This window comes from Panthera onca, chromosome C1 (genome assembly GCF_046562875.1).
Source record: "Panthera onca isolate mPanOnc1 chromosome C1, mPanOnc1 haplotype 2, whole genome shotgun sequence".
In the NCBI taxonomy this organism is placed as follows: domain Eukaryota; kingdom Metazoa; phylum Chordata; class Mammalia; order Carnivora; family Felidae; genus Panthera; species Panthera onca.
This window is the reverse complement of record NC_138346.1, coordinates 72,944,394-72,966,712: the sequence shown is the minus strand read 5'-3', so window position 1 is coordinate 72,966,712 and position 22,319 is coordinate 72,944,394. Positions and strand designations below refer to the sequence as shown.

The 22,319-nt window shown below is 36.0% G+C and overlaps 1 protein-coding gene across 6 annotated transcripts in view; it reads right to left on the bottom strand.

Moving 5' to 3' along the window:
• Positions 1 to 2,171: 2,171 nt before the first annotated feature.
• The window catches only part of WDSUB1 (WD repeat, sterile alpha motif and U-box domain containing 1), a 51,314-nt gene continuing 31,166 nt past the window's right edge, over positions 2,172 to 22,319 (bottom strand). For all 6 annotated transcript variants that reach the window (XM_078451264.1, XM_078451266.1, XM_078451263.1 and 3 more), the window contains 2 exons: positions 21,299 to 21,439; positions 2,172 to 2,561 (listed from right to left, as the gene is read on the bottom strand). In XM_078451264.1, the coding sequence (XP_078307390.1) occupies positions 2,404 to 2,561; positions 21,299 to 21,439 (299 nt within the window). In that variant the 3' untranslated portion in view covers positions 2,172 to 2,403. The remainder of the gene's footprint in view (positions 2,562 to 21,298; positions 21,440 to 22,319) is intronic.

The window sequence follows — 22,319 nt, the reverse complement described above, 5'->3', positions numbered from 1 at the left end:
TTTGTTTTGTATTAAATGAAACAGTGGATAAGTAGAGACTATCCTGAGGACAATGCTTTGCCTTGGTTTAATCCTGGGGGATCTGGTTACCCTCAAGAAAAGAGTGAAAAGTCTATTTTTATAGTAATACTACCACATGCATATTAAATGTCATTCAATAATAATTTCAGAACAAGGGTGACAGCTCCAAGAGATCCCAGAATACTCAATGGTTAACATGAATCTTTTTGCCTGAACTAGGAAGAGCATTCTGTAATTCTCTGTTCCAGAAATCTTGGTGTCTGTTTTGACAGGGAACAGGATCCCTTTAGTACTGTCAGTCACTCTCAAACACTTTGGTCAGACACCAAACTCTGTGTTGATGATGAAAGTTCTTCACGTTTGTATCATCATTCAGTTAGTCTTTATACCCACATAGTTCTGTATCAGGGTAGGATAAATGAACATCAAACTGGGTTGTACTGGGATAAAACCCTGATATGCAATCCGGTACTGCTTCAGGTACTGTCTGGGTGTGGCTGTTACAGCAAGGCTGGGTATCTCCAGCCCTTCTTTAAAGCTAAATATTAAACTAGTTCAAAAGCAAAAACAAAAACAGGTGGGAGGAAAAGCATTATTGGCCCATAAATGTTGAATGACTTTTGCTACGAAGCTGATGTGACTACGGGAATTTATTATAGACTACGTTATGATTTTGACATAGTCTTAAAGATATTTGGTCCAGTTCCCCCAGAAAGAAGTGAAGTCTTCCTGGGAAGCTCTGGTCAGTCCTGAGAGCCAGTGAGCGCTGCTCCCACGAACACCTGAGTGAACAGTTGGGCCTGGGAGTGTAGCCGAGGGGCCTTGTGGTGTCCCTTCCTGTGGTGGATGGGTTTGGATTTTGGTGTGGGAGCGGGGAGGAGGCGCTGTCTGGCTTTGGTTTGTGTACATGACTAGAAGTACTTCACTTTAGTAAGTTACTGGCATCTTAGTTTTCAGCCACAGGAAACCATGATGGTGAAATGTAGAAAAGAAAATCACCTTTAACACATTTAAGAGATAACTAGTCTTTTATTGTGTTTTCTATCAATGACGTCAATAATTTTTAGTAATTTTTATGTAAAAAACCAGTGTGTCTCCTTTGGAAAATAAGTCTACCAAAACAAATATTTGGCCCATTAGTGGACTCTAGGAATTAAAATCTTTTGTTAAAATTAGGTTAACGTACTTTCTCTATAGAATACAATAGAAAAGCACCTAATGCCTGTTCCAACTTTTTTTTGGTCTTCACTTGAACATAAGCAGCATGGGTGGTATGAAAAAGAAAATCCTCTTGTAGAATCACAGATTGTAAATCCCAGCTATGACACAAAGGAAATAAAATTCAGTAATACATTAGGATGACAGAAATTTTACAAAGCAGTTAAAAGATAATTGGGAGATTTTTGTGGTAGCTAAGCTTTCCACGTCTGTAAACATGTAGCATATTAGCTGTAAATTTATAAAATATAGGAAAAGAATATATACATAATTACATCACTCTTCCCCTCTCATTTCTGAGTTTTTGAATTTTAGAACAGCTAAAATGAGGGTTTTGGGGGCACAGAATCTTGGTTCCTGCCTTGGTTCCAGTTGAGTTCTGACCAGCCTTCCCACTAATGGCTTTCATTCTGGGAAACAACTTACAAAAGGTATGTGAAGTCAATACCACCTCAGCTTTGTGAACTGGAAGTTTTCTTCTTGTGAATGCTTATCAGGATGTCGTATTAAATATCAACCTATTGTGTAAAAATGTATAGTTACCCTAGCTTAGGATATATGAGAACTTCAAGGATTCTGAACTTTAAAAGGAGGCCAATTTAGTACTTTATTTCAACAAAGTCAACTTGACATATTCATGATAATTGATTCCATCTAACTTGTACACAGGTTTGGACTGCAGGGAAAAATCAGTGCCACCTTGCAAATTTAGAATCCAATAAAACTGCTCATTAAACATGTCCAGGTGATTTTCCCAGTTTAGTCATAAATCTAGTTATTTTGCTACAAATTCTCTCTAGAAGGATTCCAAAGAGTTATCAAATTAATGGCTATTAACTAGGATTTTAATGTTATATTCTAGATTATTCTGATGTTTGGTTTTAATGAGAATATGACCTACATCTAGCAAGAATCAATTTTGCGTATTGCAATTTTAAGTCAAAGTAAAACTTTATTTCTCCACAGATTATCTTTCACGTACAAAAAAGGCTTTTATAGTAGGAAAGGAGGTCAGATATGTTATTTTGTCCATATAATTCAAAGAATAAGTTTTTACGGGTAAGTAAATTCACTTTTCTCCTGTTTTGCTTTAATATCTGATTAGTATTTACCTTGAAATCATTCAAATGAGATCACTGAAAAATATATACAATATAAACTATTTTATTTTTGATGTGTCTCCAGCCATCGGCTAATGGCCATTTTCAGAGTCCTGTTTGGTGTAAGTACCACTGAAGGAAGAACAAGATTTGTCATGGGACTTGTACGTTTCTTTTTGCTGATCCAATTTTCCATTGCTTCCTTTTCATATGAATAGCCATCTAAAAAACAACAACAACAACAACACAAATTATTTGCAATTTCGGGAGGCTGGGATTTACTAAAATGAGCTGGGTATACCAGCTCCACTGCCAAGGCCATCACTGTGATTTAAGTGGGAGTCTTGTATCACTACTCCTAAAATACTTCTGCCACAACACCCTAAATATTCCTTAGAAGATGCGTTGAGATTGTATAAATTACCTTAGTGTCAATATTTTACGGATAATTTTGAACACAAAAAGTATTAAAGAAAAAAAGACCCTGTCCAAAATTCAGATATGGCAGAAAGGAAGAAAGGAAAAGAGCCAGGGAAAGGTGAGTGGTGGTGATGATAAATGGCTTCATTAGAGCTGTTAGCGACGTGTGAAAATTAATATGGCTAAAGAGAAGAGCCTTAGGAGTAACTCAGCAAAACTTTGACATACGGAAAACTCAGGGAACCAGATACCAAGAGATTATAAAACTCACCCCACTAAGGACTTGACAGTAAAGGGATTTGTGATTAAAAAAAAAAAAAAATTCCACTGGCTAATCCATGTGCTTAATACCACATCTGTGCAAAATTCTTTATATGTATAGCAAAGGTAAAGCTTTGTTTTTATATATGTATATACTTTTAGCTCTTTCACAAAATCTTCCTTCCTAATTACATTTACACATTTATTTGCTTTAATTTATGATGCGTACAACAGTTTCAAACTAACAGTGCCAATATATTGCTAACATAAGACTGAAAGAAATTGCGGATTTCTTTCTGGCTCTTTGTGTCACCAAAAATAGATCCCGTAGGGCTTCTAACTGAAATACTGTGAAAATCACTGGGGTAAAAAAAAATTCTTCCATTTCATTATGTCACCACTTTGACATACAACTATGTTCATTTGCTTCCCTCTTTATCCTCTCACTTTTTAGATTGGTTTGTCTTTCATGATTTATCTCTGTAAAACACTTAAGTGAATTCCAAGTAAAAACTATAAAAGAAGGTGCATTCGGAGGAGTCTAATCAGTCTCTGTTCAACACCTGTTCCCTGCCTTCCCATACAGGGAACTATGTACACTTCTGTTTATCCTTTTGTTTTCTGAAAATATAAGCAACTGTATGTGTACACACAATACAAACATTCTTACATGAGAGCTAGCATACTGTACACTACTTTGTACCTGCTTCGTTTTCACTTAACTGTAACTTGCTTTTTTATTCCTCCCCTCCCCCCACAGTAGTCCACTGTATGGATGGACTGTATGGAGGCATTGATGGGCATCTCGGTTGTTTCCAACCTTTGCCTTGTACAAATAGTGCTGCAATGGACAGTCTTGTTTTTGGAGAGATTCCAGAAGTAGGACTGCTGCATTACAGGGTATACGTAATTTTGCTAGATATTCACTAGATAAGAGTATATATAATTTCGCTAGCAGCATTAATAAGAATGCTTTTTCCCCCCAAGAGCTTCATCAAAAGAATACGTTGTCAAATCAGATTTTTACCAGTCTCTCACGAACACTGCTATAGGATGTCAGGTAGCTTTATTTTGAGGGAGCTAGAATTTTTTTTTTTTTTTTTTTTTTTTTACATTTAAGAGCCATTTGCTTTTCTTTGTCCTGTGAACTGTTAATATTTTTGGTTTTGGCCCATTTTTCCATCGAGTTGACCTTTACTTAGGAAGATTTTTTCCTTTTTAAACATTAAGATATAATTGACATATTAGTTTCAGATGCACAACAATTCTTCACTATATTGTGAAATGATCACTATAGGTCTCATAAACATCCATCATGATGTACAATTACAATTTTTTCCTTTTTCTTGTGATGGGAGACTTTAAAGATTTCTGTTATGGTTAAAGGGGAGAGGAAGGTACAGGCTTCCAGTTAAGGAATGAATAAGTCATGGGGATGAAAGGTACAGCACAGGGAATATAGTATATATTATATATGGTATAGCATTCATTATGCTCTACTTACCACACATGTATATAATATATATACTATACATTTTGTATAGTAAATACATTATATAATATATATGTAATACATTATTATATATACATTATGTTTAATATATATTATATACATTTGTGGTAAGCAGAGCATAATGAATGCATACAGTTGTTGAAATCACTATGCCTCACAAACTGTGTCAGGTAGACTTCAATTTTTAAAAATCTTAGCAAGTTTCTAATATACAATACAGTATTAACTATAGTCACCATGCTGTACATAATATCCCTAGGACTGCTCATGTTATAACTGGAAATTTGTGTCTTTTGACTACCTTCACATTTCAGTGGTTGTCAGAGATGGGGGGTAGGGGGCCAGTTTGTTCTATCCATGAATTCAGTGTTCTGTCTTAGATTCTACATGTAAGTGAGATCAATGGGTCTCTTTCTCTGACTTATTTTACTTAGCACAATGCCCTCAAGGTCTATCCATGATGGCACAAATGTCAGGATTCTTTTTTTTTTTTTTTAATGGCTGAGTTACATTCCATTGTGTACATATATATTTTCTTCATACATTCATCCACTGGTGGACACTTGGGTTATTATGTCTTGGCTATTCTAAATATTGGCAATGAATGTGGAGGTACAGACATCTTTTCAAGTTAGTGACTTGCTTCCTTTGAATAAATACCCAGAAGGGGGTTGCTGGATCATAAGGTAGTTCTATTTTTAATTTTGGGGGGGGGGGGGAATCTCCATATTTTTCATAGTGATTGCACCAACTTACATTCCAACAAAACAGTGCATAAGAGTTCCCTTTTCTCCACATCCTCACCAACACTACATTTTTTGTTTTTATATATTTTTTTTTATTCTGCCTCCCTTGAGAGAATGTGGACCCATAGTTAGTGTATTCTCTATCCCTTGGTCTCTTTTTTTTTTTTTTTTTCCCTTCCCCACCCCCATGGTGTTCTGTTAAGTTTCTCAGGATCCACATAAGAGTGAAAACATATGGTATCCGTCTTTCTCTGTATGACTTATTTCACTTAGTGTAATACTCTCCAGTTCCATCCACGTTGCTACAAAAGGCCATATTTCATTCTTTCTCATTGCCAAGTAGTATTCCATTGTGTATATAAACCATAATTTCTTTATCCATTCATCAGTTGATGGACATTTAGGCTCTTTCCGTAATTTGGCTGTTGTTCAAAGTGCTGCTATAAACATTGGGGTACAAGTGCCCCTATGCATCGTCTCCTGTATCCCTTGGGTAAATTCCTAGCAGTGCTATTGCTGGGTCAGAGGGTAGATCTATTTTTAATTTTTTGAGGAACCTCCACACTTTTCCAGAGTGGCTGCACCAGTTTGCATTCCCACCAACAGTGCAAGAGGGTTCCCGTTTCTCCACATCCTCCCCAGCATCTATAGTCTCCTGATTTGTTCATTTTAGCCACTCTGACTGGCATGAGGTGGTAGCTCAGTGTGGTTTTGATTTGTATTTCCCTGATGTGGAGTGACGTTGAGCATCTTTTCATGTTCCTGTTGGCCATACGGATGTCTTCTTTAGAGAAGTGTCTGTTCATGTTTTCTGCCCATTTCTTCACTGGATTATTTGTCTTTCGGGTGTGGAGTTTGGTGAGTTCTTACAGATTTTGGGTACTAAACCCTTGGTCTGATACGTCATTTGCAAATATCTTCTCCCATTCCGCTGGTTGCCTTTTAGTTTTGTTGATTGTTTCCTTTGTAATGCAGAAGCTTTTTATCTTCATGAGGTCCCAATAGTTCATTTTTGCTTTTAATTCCCTTGCCTTTGGAGATGTGTCAAGTAAGAAATAGCTGCGGCTGAGGCCAGAGAGGTTTTTTCCTGCTTTCTCCTCTAGGGTTTTGATGGTTTCCTGTCTCATATTCAGGTCCTTCATCCATTTTGAGTTTATTTTTGTGAATGGTGTAAGAAAGTGGTCTAATTTCATTCTTCTGCATGTTGCTGTCCAGTTCTCCCAGCACCATTTGTTAAAGAGACTGTCTTTTTTCCATTGGATATTCTTTCCTGCTTTGTCAAAGATTAGTTGGCCACACTTCTGTGGGTCCAATTCTGGAGTCTATTCTATTCCATTGGTCTATGTGTCTGTTTTTCTGCCAATACCATGCTGTCTTGATGATTACAGCTTTGTAGTAGAGGCTGAAGTCTGGGATTGTGGTGCCTCCCGCTTTGGTTGTCTTCAATATTACTCGGGAAGCATCACAATCCCAGACTTTTTTTTTTTTTTTTTTTTAAATAAGCATTTCTAACAGGTGTGAGGTGACTGCTCATTGTGGTTTTGTAATTCCCTGATGATTAGTAACGTTGAGCACCTTTTCATGTACTTGCTGACCCTCTGTAGGTCATCTTTGGAAAAATGTACATTTAGATCCTCTGCTCATCTTTTATTCATTTTTTGCTATTGAGTTATAGGAGTTCTTTATATATTTTGGATATTAATCTTTATCAGATATGTGATTTGTAAGTATTTTCCCCCATTTTGTAGGCTGCCTTTTCACTTTGCTGATGGTTTCTTTTGCTGTGCAGAAGCTTTTCAGTTTGATGTAGTCCCACTTATTTTTGCTTTTGTTCCCTTTGCTTTCAGTGTGAAATAAAAAAAAAAAAAAAAAAAAAAAATCATTGCCAAGCCAGATATCAAGGAGCTTACCACCTATGTTTCTTCTGGGAGTTTTTTGGCTTCATGTCTTACACTGTCTTTAATCCATTTGGAGTTGATTTTGTATATGGTGTAAGGTCCCATTTCATTCTTTTTGCACACGGCTAATGTTTTCCTAGCACCAATTAATGAAGAAACCATCCTTTCCCCATTGTATATTCCTGGCTCCTTAGTTGTAGATTAATGATCATATATGTGTGGGTTTATTTCTGGGCTCTCTATTCTGTTATATGTCTGTTTTTATGCCAACACCATACTGTTTTGATGCTATATATAGCTTTGTAATATAGTCTGAAATCAGGAAATGTGATGCCTCCAGCTTTTTCATTAAGATTTCTTTGGCTATTCAAGGTCTTCTGTGCTTCCACACAAATTTTAGGATTGTTTGCTCTATTTTTGTGAAAAATGCCATTGGAATTTTGATAGAGATTACACTGAATCTATAGATTGATTTGGGTAGTAGAGACATTTTAACAATATTCTTTCAATCCGTGCCTTTCCATTTCTTCATGTATTCTTCACTTTCTTTTCTCAATATATTATAATTTTCAGTCTATAGATTTTTTACCTCCTTGGTTAAATTTATTCCTAGGTATCTTTTTTATTCCGTTGTAAATGGGAGTATTAATTTCTCTGACAGCTTGTTACTAGTGTACAGAAATGCAACAAATTTCTGTGTATTAATTTTGTATCCTAATACTTTAATTTGTTGATTAGTTCTAACAGTGTTTTTGTGGAGTCTTTACACTTTTCCATGTATAACATGTCATCTGCAGAGATCATTTTACTTCTTCCTTTCCAATTTGGATGTCTTTTCTTTGTGCTTTGCTTCACCTAACTGCTCTAGCTATGACTTCCAGTACTATGTTGAATAAAAGTAATGAGACTAGGCTCTCTTATTCCCAATCTTAGTGGAAAAGATTTCAACTTTTCACTGCTGACACTGATACTAGCTGTGGGCTTGTCCTATATGGCCTTTATTATGTTGGAGTACATTCCCTCTATACCCATTTTGTTGAGTGCTTTTATCATAAATGAATGTTGGATTTTGTCAAAGGCTTTTTCTGCATCGAGATAGGATTTTTATTCTTCATTGTTGTCAATGTGATATATGATGGTGATTTACAGAGGTTGAACCATTCTTGCATCCTTGGAATAAATCCCACTTGATCATGGTGTGTAACCCTTTTAATGTATTGAATTTGATTTGCTAAAATTGAGGAATTTTACATCTATGTTCATCAGGGATATTGGTCTGTAATTTTCTTGTAATGTCCTTGTCTAGTTTTGCTATCGGGGTAATGCTGCCCTTATAAAATGAGTTTGGAAATGCTCCCTCCTTTTCTAGTTTTTGGAAGTTTGAGAAGGATTGGTATTCCATGAATGTTTTTTGTACCTTTGGAATATTGGCACTTCATCAGTTTTTCAGATATTTCTCTTGGATTTTGAGTCCAGGTTAGGAAATGTCTCTATTTCCAGATTATCAAGGAATTTATCTGCATTTTCTTCTGGGACTTGTTTATCTCTAATCCATTTGAAATTTACATGTACAGTATAAGAGATGAAGCCAGTTTTACCCTTTTCCATATGGTTATTATGTTGTAAGAATACCACTTGTTAAAAGTATTTATTACCACTGACTTAACATACGCCATTTTTATCATTCACTAAATGATTTCCAAATGCACTTGTATCAATTCCTCGATTAAAAAAAAAATCATTTCCATTCTGTTTATTCATGTGCCAATCTCGTACTGTGTTATATAGAGGCTTAAAACATGTTTTAATATTTGATAGGACTAAGTGATACTGTTTTATTTTCTAGGTTATTTGTTGTGTGGTCCTTCCAATGGAATCTATCATCATCATCTGTATCACTAGGAAAAAAATCTAATAGTGGCATCTTGCTGACATTGTATCTTCAAATTAGTGGGGTATGCTTTCCATTTGTTCCAAGTTTACTTTGTAGGGATGTGTTATAGTCTTCTTCATGTTGATCTGGTACATTGTCCTCTGTTATTTTTTTTTATTGAAATTGACAATGTTACATTAGTCTCAGCTGTACAACATACTGATTTGATAAGTCTGTATATTGTGCTATGCTCACAAGTGTAGCTACCATTGGTCACCATACAATGGTATTACAATACTCTTTGGCTATATTCCCTATACCGTACCTTATATCCCCCTGACTTATTCCAGAAGTGGAAGCCTGTATCCCTGTTCCCCTTCACCAATTTTGCCCATTCCCCTACCCCCCTCCATTCTGGCAATCATGAGTTTATTCCCTGTATTTATGGATCTGTTTCTGCTTTTTATTATTATTTCTTTTTAGATTCCACATACAACTGAAATATATTTGTCTTTCTTTGTCTGACTTCACTTAGCATAATATCCTCTCAGTCCCATGTTGTGGCAATGTTATGCCTTTTAACTGCTTTTTGTTTACATATATTTACACACAAGTGAAAGGCTATTGATTCCTCTTTGATTTAACTTGCTAAATGCTGATTAGACTTATTAAGCTATTGTTGCTAAGCTCCAAATTCATGCACAATACTGGGGATTCAGCATGCTGGAGCCAGGATAATGCAAACCACATTTCTGCTTTTGTCAGTTGACTCCTTGTTAGATCTTACAATAGGAATCTTCTAGAGGAAGACAAAAACAGAGTGAAATCTCCTATCAGTGTTGTGCCTGGCCATGGCCCTTCATCTGGCAGGGGTAGTTGGTTATACTCTCCAGATTTTTTTGCTTGTTTCTTTGTAGGTATATGCCCAAATTTGTCCTATCCTACCCCTTTAGAGGCACCAGTTGGGTAGTACCCCTTCTTTAAAGGCCTGAACTCTGGTTCTGAGAGACCTATGTGAGGTTCTGATAACCTCAACTTGCTTATGTTCCCCAGAGTCCTAGAGATGGTACATGCTTTCTGTAGATACTGTTACTGCCTTGTTGAGATATAATTTACACACCACAAAATCCACCCTTTTTTAGTATACAATTTAATGGTTCTTGGTGGTGATGATTGCTTAACTTTGAATTATACTAACTTCGAAACATTTTCATCACTCGGAAAAATCCTGTACCCCTTAGCATTCACTCTCCCCTCTCTTGGCAACCACTCATCTACTTTCTGTCTCTGTAGATTTGCCTATTTTGGACATTTCCTATAAATAGGATCATATACTATGTAGTCTTTGGTTTCTGGCTTCTTTCACTTAGCATGTGTCCAAGGTTCATCCATGTAGCATGTAGAAGTATTTGTCCTTCTAGCTGATCAGTATTCCATTGTATGGACATATCACATTTTATTCATTTATTCAGTGATGGGACATTTGGGTTATTTCCATGTTTTGGCTATATCAATGTTTTGGCATATCAATAAGGCTGTGAGTATTCACGTAAACTTTGTGTGTGAATGTTTTCAATTCTCTCAGATGTAGATCTACAATTGCTAGACATGGTGACTGTGTTTAGCTTTTTGAGGAAGTGCCAGTTTTCAACAACAGCTGTACCATTTTACATTTCCATCAGCAATATTTCTGCACATGCTTCCAACACATGTTAGGTTCTAGTTTTTGCCGTAGGTGTCAAGTGGTATCTAAATGTGGTTTTGATTTTCATTTCCATGATGATATTGGACATCTAATACTTATTGACCACTTGTAGATCTCTTATGAAGAAAGGTCTATTCAAATCCTTTGCCTATTTTTTAACTGGATTATTTGTCTTACTGTTGAATTGTAGGAATAGTTTGACAGGAAAACGTATTCCATTTTTATTTATAAAAATCTGAGTATAATGGGGGTACCTGGGTGGCTCAGCTGTTTAAGCATCTGACTCTTGATCTCCACTCAGGTCTTTATCTCAGGGTTGTGAGTTCAAGCCCTGTGTTAGGCTCCATGCTGGGCATGAAGCCGACTTAAAAACAAAACCAAAAAAAATTGAGTATAATGAACCTCAATCTTACGTAGTACCATCACGCTGGCCTACTACTGATAAATGATGTGCATGTTAATATTATTACTATGTGGAACATTATGAGTTCATTAACAGCTAATTCATGTGTCACGAGGCTACATAAATCTGATAATAGAATGTTTTTGACCTTCCAGATGAAAGAGGCCCACTTTTGTTATTAATTTCTTAGTTATGTTCCATTGTGGAGAGATAATGCTGTTTGTGTTACTTCTGGTAGTGATAGTGTTCGGTGCTTAAATATGGTTAATATTTATGAATGTCCCATATCTGTTTTAAAAAGCGTACTTTCTATTTTGAACATTCAGGGTTTGATACACAGATCTATTTTCAACTGAGAGATACAATCAAGCCTATTACTGTGCTTTTTCCTCACACTGTAGTTTCTACTTTAAGAAAGTTGTTGCTGTTTGAGACTGCATAATGGTTATCTTCACTGAGACCTTTGATCTTCAATATCACATGGTATCTGTGTCTTAAAAATTTGTTTTTTGGTCTGAGGTCTATGTTTGCAGACAAGTATGTAACCCTTCTTTACTTTTACTTGCAACTGTGTCATTTTTGCCTATCCTGAATCCTTGCTTTTAGGTTGGATTATGCTTTGTTAGCTAATGTCAAATCTTTTTTCTCTTTAGGGAGGAGTTAAATCCACTGGTAGAATTACCAAGCAACAAATTGGTAATACTTACCATTCTTTTTATATATCACATAAATAAACTTTCACTATAGGAGCTAGTTTCACCAATTTTAATGCTTAGGGAAGTTTGTATTTTGGATTTTTTGGTTACCTTTACAGTAATATCTTTTTTTTTTTAATGTTTGTTTATTTTTGAGAGAGAGAGAGAACTCATGCACAGGCCAGGGAGGGACAGAGAAAGTAGGAGACACAGAATCCAAAGCAGGCTCTGAGCTGTCAGCACAGAGCCCCCTGTGGGGCTCAAACCCATGGACCGTGAGATCATGACCTGAGACGAAGCCGGACACTCAACCGACTGAGCCATCCAGGTACCCCTGCACTAATATCTTTTAAAAAGAGACCAAGAATACTATTAGCATCCCCTGGTTCTTTATAGTAAGTAGTACTCAAAACTTCAAATACGTTTTCCATCAGTTAATAATCAGTGAGCATATTCAATTTTTCATATTCTCTACTCTCCACTTTTAATATATATTTTATCTGCACTGTTAGAAAATGTTATCACACGGTGTTTTGTCACCTTTAATTGAATTTTCTTAGGTGAATAATTTTTCCTTGCCTGCTTGGGTGGTAGTAGTGTGTAACATGTCAAATCATTCAGTCTATGGAGGTACAGGCTTCCTACTGTAACTAAGTCAGTTACACTGGCCATAGTTTACCCTAAAGTTCAATATCAGCTTTTCATGGTTATTCTAATGAATCACTATTTTATAATACCAAGAGTTTTCTACTGGTAACAAATACTTGATAAATAGGAAAATCAGGAATTTGGGTTGGATCTATAGCATTGCTAATAAGGTTTCAGACTGTTCTCCTGAAGTTCATCCCAAAGCAGAGGGATTATTAGAGCTACAAAGCAAAGGCCACATCCCCACCCACACATATACATAGAGCCTTTCATGCATAAACGAAAAGTCACTGAAGCATTATTATAACTAAAAACATTTGCAGCTTATAATTTGTATTAATGACACTCCTGGTTTCTTTGAAAAATTCATGCATGAAGTTTACTACAATTAGAGTTAGCTTATTTGAAATCAAACATGTTGCCAGGGGGACAAGTGACAATATTTAAGAGAATATATGTACATATTCAGTATTAACTAAGTTTGCTTATTTTTACTACTTTTTAAAACTGACTTAAATTTTAAAACCTTCAATAAAATATTTTTTGTCCAAATGGTACCATTTGACTTTTGCTATAAATTAGGATATCAAGTTGACAAATCAAGAACTGTACCAGCTAGTTCTAAGAGGTAAGCAATATTTAATAAGTTCTACTCACAAAATTTTATTTCATAATATACTCTGATGAAGAAGTTCTGGAAAAATACCAAAGTAACAATACCTTTTTAAGATTTGTTTCTTAGACTTCTATTTCTGGTAACAAAGCAGATTAAGTGAGCCCTTATATTTCTTGCTACATTATACTTAGAAATGTGACAAAAAGGAACCATCTTTTTACATGTATAGCTGACTTCCAAGTTCAAGTGAAAAATATTAGCTAACTGGCCTGGGCTTTGAATTTATATTGTCTTTGTCCAAGAAAAAAGCTTGCTCTGTCCCCTGTTGCTCTCCAACACCTCTCTGGAGCTAAATGCCCTCTTCCTGCCCTGAAATTCCACAGGTAATACTTGACTGAATACTCAGACAACAAAGAACAGAATTAGGATCCCACAAACATCAGAAAGTGAAAACAGATACAAGCTCTGAATATTTCTAAGGAATGAACCTAAGAAACAATATCTTCTGAGTATTTAATACTCACACAGCTAATTGTGTATAATTACTGTTCAAAAGCGTTGTCAGGAATACCTGACTAGTGTAATGTTTTCATTTCTACTACCCACTCCACCCCCAAATTAAGTTTGATTTTAGGTTTCTGTAATTCTAATAATAATGTCAATTAGATTTTCTTTTGTTTAATATGATGATTCTAAAATTCATCAGGAGGTCTGAATGGGCAAAAATTGGGCAAGCCAATTTTTTTAAAAATTTTTTTTTGACATTTATTTATTTTTGAGACAGAGAGAGAGAGAGCGAGCATGAACAGGGGAGGGTCAGAGACAGAGGGAGACACAGAATCTGAAACAGGCTCCAGGCTCTGAGCTGTCAGCACAGAGCCCGATGCTCAAACTCACGGACCGCAAGATCATGACCTGAGCTGAAGTCGGACGCTTAACCGACTGAGCCACCCAGGCGCCCCAAGCCAGTTTTTAAAAAGAATGAAAGATGAGCATAATTAAAGTATGGCAGTACCTATCAATATTAAGATTTTTATCCAATAGTTACATTTAAATAAGTGTACCTGTATATACTACATGACTAAGGATTTTTTCTACAGAATTACTTGGAAAACTTTATGGCACAGTCATGCCATGAAATACATCCTGTAGTTGAGAATGAGGTAGTTCTGAATATACTAACATGAAATACTCTCTGATATATTAAGTAAATGAAAGCAATTTTTTAAAAGATTGTATCATATTGCTTTGTCACAGGATGAAATTATAAATAGAAAAATATCTGGATGGATATATCAAAGCCTCCACATTTTCAAAATATATATTTCTCTATTGCTTGTTTTTCACCAATCACATGCTGCTTTAAAAAAAAAAATCTTTTTTAACATTTATTTATTTTTGAGACAGAGAGAGACAGAGCATGAATGGGGGAGGGGCAGAGAGTGAGGGAGACACAGAATCGGAAGCAGGCTCCAAGCCATCAGCCCAGAGCCTGATGCGGGGCTCGAACTCACAGACCGCAAGAACGTGACCTGAGCCGAAGTCGGACATTTAACCGACTGAGCCACCCAGGCGCCCCTGCATGCTGCTTTTTAAAAATACTCTGTAAGAATGCTTCTGAGGCAGTTAGTTTAACAGATAAGGTATAGAGGCCTTCTGAAACATCAAGGGAAAAACACCAAAAAGGATGTGATTAATTCAGAAAAATTCAGGAAAGAAGGGGGAAACGAGCTAGAAGAAAGCAGAATCAAGTGGAAATATGTTGGCAGGAATTAGCCCAAATTTATCAATCACAATATAAAGCCATCAGTTCAATTCCACTAAAGATGAAGACTGAGATTTTAATTCAACTTCAACTATATGTATGTTTTTGTATGTTTTCCACAGGGAACACCTCTAAAAGTAACACAGGAAGACTAAAAATAAATGAATGGCAACTCTCCCTGGATAATGCTAATTGAAAAAACCTAATCCCCAAATGTTATTTACTATATGATTCCATTCATAAGGTACTTTTGAAATGACAAAGTTTAGAAATGGAGAATAGAGGGGCGCCTGGTTGGCTCAGTCAGTTAAGTGTCCAACTTCAGCTCAGGTCATGATCTCATGGTTCATGGGTTCAAGCCCCATGTCAGGCTCTGTGCTGACAGCTCAGAGCCTGGAGCCTGCTTCAGATTCTGTGTTTCCCTGTCTCTCTCTCTCTGCCCCTCCCCAACTCGTGTTCTGTCTCTTAAAAATAAATGTTTAAAAAAATTTTTTGAAAGAAATGGAGAACAGAATGAGGAGAGAGCAGGCAGGTGATGGATATAGTTAGAAAAAGGCAAAAGAAGGTGTGTAGGTTTGGAGCTGTTCTGTCTTGACTGGTGGCTGATGCTCAAACTTCCAAAAGGGACAAACTTGGAGCTGGGGAAATCTAAATAAGCTTGGTAGATTGCATCAATGTTCATATCCTACTTGTGATATATCATTTTGCAAAATGTTGGCACTGGGGTAACTGGACCAAGTGTACAGACCTGTCATTTTTTAGAACTGCATGTGGAAGACACAGGCCATACCAAATAGAAGGCTATGGAGGAACTATAATTCTTATACACTGCTGGAGGGGGTAACGCTGTTTCAACCACTCTGGATAATAACCTGTGCATATCTACTCTATGGAATATACCCAATAACAATGCATATGTGTGTTCACCAAAAAACATGAATAAAGATTCATGGCAGGTAACAATGACAGAATGGATAATTTATAGTATATTGACACATAAAAGTTAAACAAATTACTGCTTTGTACAACAACATGGATAAATCAAACAATGCTTCAGAAGCTTAAGAACTCCAGAAAGACCTACTTTATGATTCAATTTAGATAAAGTTACATCAAGATGTACACTACGTTTATTTTAAAAGTAGATTGAAAGAAAAATACTATGCAACTATAAACAAAAAGAGAATCAAGATTAAAACAAATGAGATACAATTCAACAAAAAATATATTAAATGATGCCAACAAGTATATTTTAAGGTAACAGAAAATGCAAACCTCCAAGAAGAGAGAATACTCAGAAATCTAATTTGATGAAATTATGTATTAAAAGCTAGATTTGGAATTATAATTAAAAGAAACTTTCCTATAATAAAGCAAGAAAACTCCAATATCTCTTAAGAACACAGATACAACAATGCTGGAAATATTAGCATGTCAAATCCAGCAATAAGTGAAGAAGATAATTCAAACCCTAAAGATTCCAAAAGAAAGTTCTAAGAAATCAATTCAGCAAAGCTGCAGGATACAAAAATCAACATATAAAAATCAGCTGTGGTTCCACACACTGACCATAAAGAATCCAAAAACGAAATTAAGAAAATTCTATTTACAAATAGCATCAAAAAGAATTAAATACTTAGTCATAAACTTAAAGAGGTGAAAGACTTGTATGCTGAAAACTATAGAACATTGCTGTAAGAAATTAAACAAAAAAGGCATCCTGCTCATGGACTGGAAGACAGTGGTTAAAATTCCCATACTACCTAAAGAAATTATAGAGTCCATGTGATCCCCATTGCAATCCCTCTCAAAATCCCAAAGACATTTTGTGTATGAATTACAATAGATCCTAAAGAGCCAGAACAATCCTGAAGAAAAAAAGGTTGGAAGACTCACATTTCTTGATTTCAAAAGTTACTATATACAAAGCTACAGTAATCAAAACAGTATGGTACTGGCATAAAGACAGATATGTAGACCAATAGAATATAAGAGAAGCAAACCCCCACATAGTCAAGTGTTTTCAACAAGGGTGCCAAGACCATTCTTTAACAAACGGGGTTGGTGAAGTGAGTATCTGCATACAAAAGGATAAGTAGACCATATACAAAAGATAATAAAACTCAGGGGAATGCTTCAAGACATTGGATTTGGTAATGATTTCCCAAATATAACGCCAAAAACACATGCAGTAAAAGAAAAAATAAACTAGACTTCATCAAAATTAAGAACTTTTGTGTATCAAAGGGCCCTATAACAAAGTGAAAAGGCAACCTGTGGAATGGGAGCTACATTTCTAAATCATATCTGATAAGGGATTGATATCCAGAATACATAAATGACTCCTATAACTAAACAACAAAAACAGATTGAAAAATGGCAAAGGACTTAAATAGACATTTCTCCAAAGAAGACATATAAAATGGTCAATAAGTACATAAGAAGGTCAGCATCCTAATCACTAGAGAAATGTAAATCAAAACCGCAATGAGCTACCACCTCACACCCATCGGGATGGCTATTATAAAACAATACAAACACCAGAAAATAACAAGTCCTGGCAAGGATGTAGAAAACTTGGAACCCTTGTGCACTGCTGGTGAGAATGTAAAATAGTGCCGCCCCTGTGGAGATGGTATGGTGGTTCCTCAAAAAATTAAATATAGAATTACTATATGACCTAACAATTCCACTTCTGGGTATATACCCAAAAGAACTAAAGGCAGGGACTTGAGCAGGTATTTGTACACTCATGTTCACAGTGGCATTATTCACAATAGCCAAAAGGGAGTAACAACCCAAATGTCCATGGCTGGATGTATATACCAAATATGGTATATCCACACAATGAAATATTTTTCAGCTTTAAAAAGGAAAGCAATTGTGACACATGCTACAGTGTGCATGAACCCCGAAGACATTATACTAAGTAAAATAAGTCAACACAAAAGGACAAATATTCCATGATTCTACTTCTATGAGGTATCCAGAATAGTCAAATTCAATACCACTGAATTGTACACTCAAAAATTGTTAAAATGGTTTTATATATATGTATATCATCACAATAAAAAAAAAAAATCAACGAATCTAAATTGTGTTAAGTAGAATAATGACTCACAAATATGTCCACATCCTAATTGGAACCTATGACTGTGTTACATTAACATGGCAAAAGAAAACTAAGGTTGCAAAGGAATTAAGGTCACTAATAAGCTGATTTTAAGACAGGAAATTATCGTATCACATGAGCTCTTAAAAGCCAAAGAGGAAGGTAGGAAGGTGGGTCAAAGAGATGCAATGTGATACAAGAAAGATACTGTCACTAGGTTTGAAGATGGAAAAAGGCCCCAAGCCAAGAAATGAAACAGTCCACGAGGCCAGTGTATTAGTTTCCTATTGCCTCTAGAACAAAATACTACAAATTTAGTGGCTTAACACAATTTGTTATCTTACAGTTCTGCAAATCAGAAATATGACATCAGTTTCACTGGGTTGAAATCAAGGTGTCAGCAGGGTGGCATTCTCTCCAAAGACTCCAGGGGACAGAAAATCTCTTCCCTTGTCTTTATTAGCTTCTAGAGGCTGCCTAAATTCCTTAGCTCATTGTCTAGTATCAGATAATAACCTCTATCCTGTTGTCACATCTCCTTCTCTGCCCAACTCTTCTGCTTCCCTCTTTCACTTATAAGGATCCTTGTGATTACACTGGGTCTACCCAGATAATACAGGAGACGCTTTCATCTCAAGATCCTTAATCGCATCTACAAAACCTTTTTGGCCTTGTAACATTCATAGGCTCTGGGGATCTAGGACATGGACATTCTGCCTACCACAGCTGGAAACAGCCCTCAGCTTATAGCCAGCAAAAACATACAGGCCTCAGTCCTAAAATCGCAGGGTACTGAATTCTACCAACAACCTAAATGAGTAAGAAATGGATTCTTCCCTAGAGCCACCAGCAAGGAACAGAACATGCCAATACCTTGACTTTAGCCTGTGAGAATGTACTGGGCCTCTGACCTACAGAAATGTTGTTCTAAGCCACTAATTTTGTGATGATTTGATATGGCAGCAACAGGAAATGAATACAGTAATCAATCAATACAGGATAAAGGAGAAAAACCATCTTATTTCAGTGGATAAACATTTTAAATATTCTCAGCAATTAGAGATAGAAGAAAACTTCTCTAACTTGATAGAAGGCAGCTTACATCATACTTAATGGCGAAAGATTGAATGCTCCCCCCCCCACCCCCCGCCCAAGAGCAGATTAAGGTATGACTATCTACTCTTACCACTTCTATTCAACATTGCACTGCAAATCCTAGCCAGTGTAACAAGAAACAGGAAAAGGAGTGGGGACAGAAGGAGGCATACACATTGGAAATACAAATCCCTACTTGCAGATGATATGATCACGTATGAAGAAAATCTATGAAAGAGCTATTATTACCAATAAACTAAGCAAGGTCACAGAATACAAAGTCAGTCTACAAAATCAACTGTGGAATACCAAGCAATGAAGAATTGGGAATTGAAAATTTTTAAAAACTACTTTTTTAAAAGTTTATTTATCTTTGATAGAGAGAGGGTGTGCATGTGCACATGCATGGGAGAGGAGCAGAGAGAGGGAGAGAGAGAATCCCAGGCAGGCTCCTCACTGTCAGTGCAGAGCCCAACATGGGCTACCCTTATGAACTGTGAGATCATGACCTGAGTGAAAAATCAAGAGTCAGATGCTTAATTGACTGAGCCACTGAAGCACCCCACAACTAGTATTTATAGTGTCATAAAAATAGTAAATACCTAAGGACAGTATTAGCAAAGTATGGGCAAAACCTATAGACTGAAATATAAAGACCTAAATAAATGGAGAGCTGTGTGATATTCATGAGTTGGAAATGTCGATTCTGAATTGCTCTATAGATTAAACACCATTCTCATCAAATTCCTGGCAAGCTTTTACACAAATTCCTGGCAACCTACAAAACATTGTGGAAAGAAGTAAAGAAGACACAAATAAATGGAAAGGCATCCTGTATTCATGGATTGGAGGAGTTAATGTTGTTAAAATTCCATACTACCCAAAGTCATCTATAGATGCAACACAACCTCCATCAAAATCCCAATGACACTTTTTACAGAAATAGAAAAAAATCCATACTAAAATTCACATGGAATCCCAAAGGACTCTAAAGCGCTAAAACAATCCTGAGAAAGAACAAAGCCAGAGGCCTCACACTTCCTGATTTCAAAACATATTACAAAGTTATAGTAATCAAAATAGTATGGTACTGACTATACTAAGACAAACATATAGACCAATGGAAGGAAATAACCAAGAAATAAATCCTCACATATGTGGCCAAATGATCTTCAACAAGGATGCCAAGACCATACAATGGGGAAAGACCACACACTTTTCAAATGTCCACTGAATATCCTAACAAAAACTGTCAAAATTGTTCTTTTTCATGTTCATAAAATATTCTCGTTGGAGCACACATACCATAAAAATAACCCTAAGTAATGGGTAATAATAGAAAAAAATAAGTACTAAGATATCAGTGCAATGATATTTACAAAATAAAGATTTCTACTGTTTGGTGTTTGTATGTGTTTGCAAGAGTCAAAATGTAGCATAGAGCCACAGTGGAATAAAGTTATTTAGGCTAAGTCAATATTTAGAAGTGTATAAAGTTTTACACAAAGATAAAAAAAATATGGATTCACTGATCACAACTAGATAAAGTATGTATGCCTATGTCTATTGACAAAGATTAGAAATTAATGTGGAATGATGCAACTTCATAATCTTTAAATCTTATTCCTGTAAGGTTGTTTAAATTCATGGTAGACAAAATAAACATAAGAGATCTCAACAGTCTATCTCAAAAACAGTATTTTAACTTGCATTCTTATAACCGAACACGCATTTCACAAGTTTAAACTTGTGAAATTTCATAAGTTTAAACTTACTCCTTTTGTCCTAACCTACTCCATCCAGTTTTATTACGAAATATACAATGTTCAGGGCACCTAGGTGGCTCAGTGAGTTGAGCATCTAACTCCTGATTCGGCTCAGGTCATGGTCTCACCATTCATGAGTTGGAGCCCCATGTCAGGCTCTGTGCTGACAGCGTGGAGCCTGCTTGCAATTCTCTCTCTCCCTCTCTCTCTCTGCCCCTTCCCAACTGGTTCACACACACTCTCTCAAATAAACATTTAAAAACAAAAGAAATATATAACGTTCAACAGTTTACTTCAGATTAAATGACTTAAAAAAACTTACGAGCTATAAAACAGAGATTTAAAAAACTTTCCACATTTAAACAAACTTCTGTAAACTATCTACATCATTTATTCATTTAGCACACAACATGCCCTCAAACTTACAAAAGCATCACACATACCTGATGCAATGACAGGATCTTTCATAAGCTCCCTAGTTATTGGACATAGAAATTCATCAGGAATTCCAGAAGAAAGGGTTTTCACCTCTGTCCTAAGCTCTTCAATTTTCCTCAGCACTTTACTCCGCAGCCCTAGAGATTCTGGAAAGAAATTATTCTGTTAGGGTAGGAGAACCTCTGGTAACCTTTATGCAAGTCTTTAGCAAATAGAGAGGTTATCTATTACAACCCAAAATCTTCACACATACTGTTTGACCACACGGAATGGTTTTCTTTATAAATTCTTTAACCAATATTTATAGTACAGAATATCGTGTGGTTAAAATAAATCAGCAACTAATGGTGAGTTTATTCTAAACAAGCTTAGATTCTACAAGTTTGAGAATTTCAGACTGCTGAATAGTAATATACCATACAACCTTAGAAAAGGCTTGTTGTTATTGGTTATGTATTTAAGCAAAAAATTTCCTAAGAACAATTTTTAAACATCTTCAGTTTAATAATGGAAAAATTCCATCTTATATGTAAAACATTTTTGAAATTGGAAATATTATTGGCCGATCTCATATGAAACACAATCATGAAGCTCATCTGTTTGTCCCAGACTGTACACACAAGTTAAACTCACTCATTTGCATTTTTACTTTATCAAGTTTTAAAAACTACCTTCATTTTCAGCTTCTGGAAGTTGAGAGTAATTAATTGTAGGAGGTTTAGTGTTATTAGCTGTTTACCTTTTTAGAACTGACAGCTCTACTTTATTTTTTTTAATTTTTTTTTAACGTTTATTTATTTTTGAGACAGAGACAGAGCATGAACGGGGGAGGGTCAGAGAGAGAGGGAGACACAGAATCTGAAGCAGGTTCCAGGCTCTGAGCGGTCAGCACAGAGCCCGACGCGGGGCTCAAACTCACGGACCGCGAGATCATGACGTGAGCTGAAGTCGGACGCTTAACCGACTGAGCCACCCAGGTGCCCCAGTGACAGTTCTACTTTAGACAGAGACATGTGAAGGTAGGGG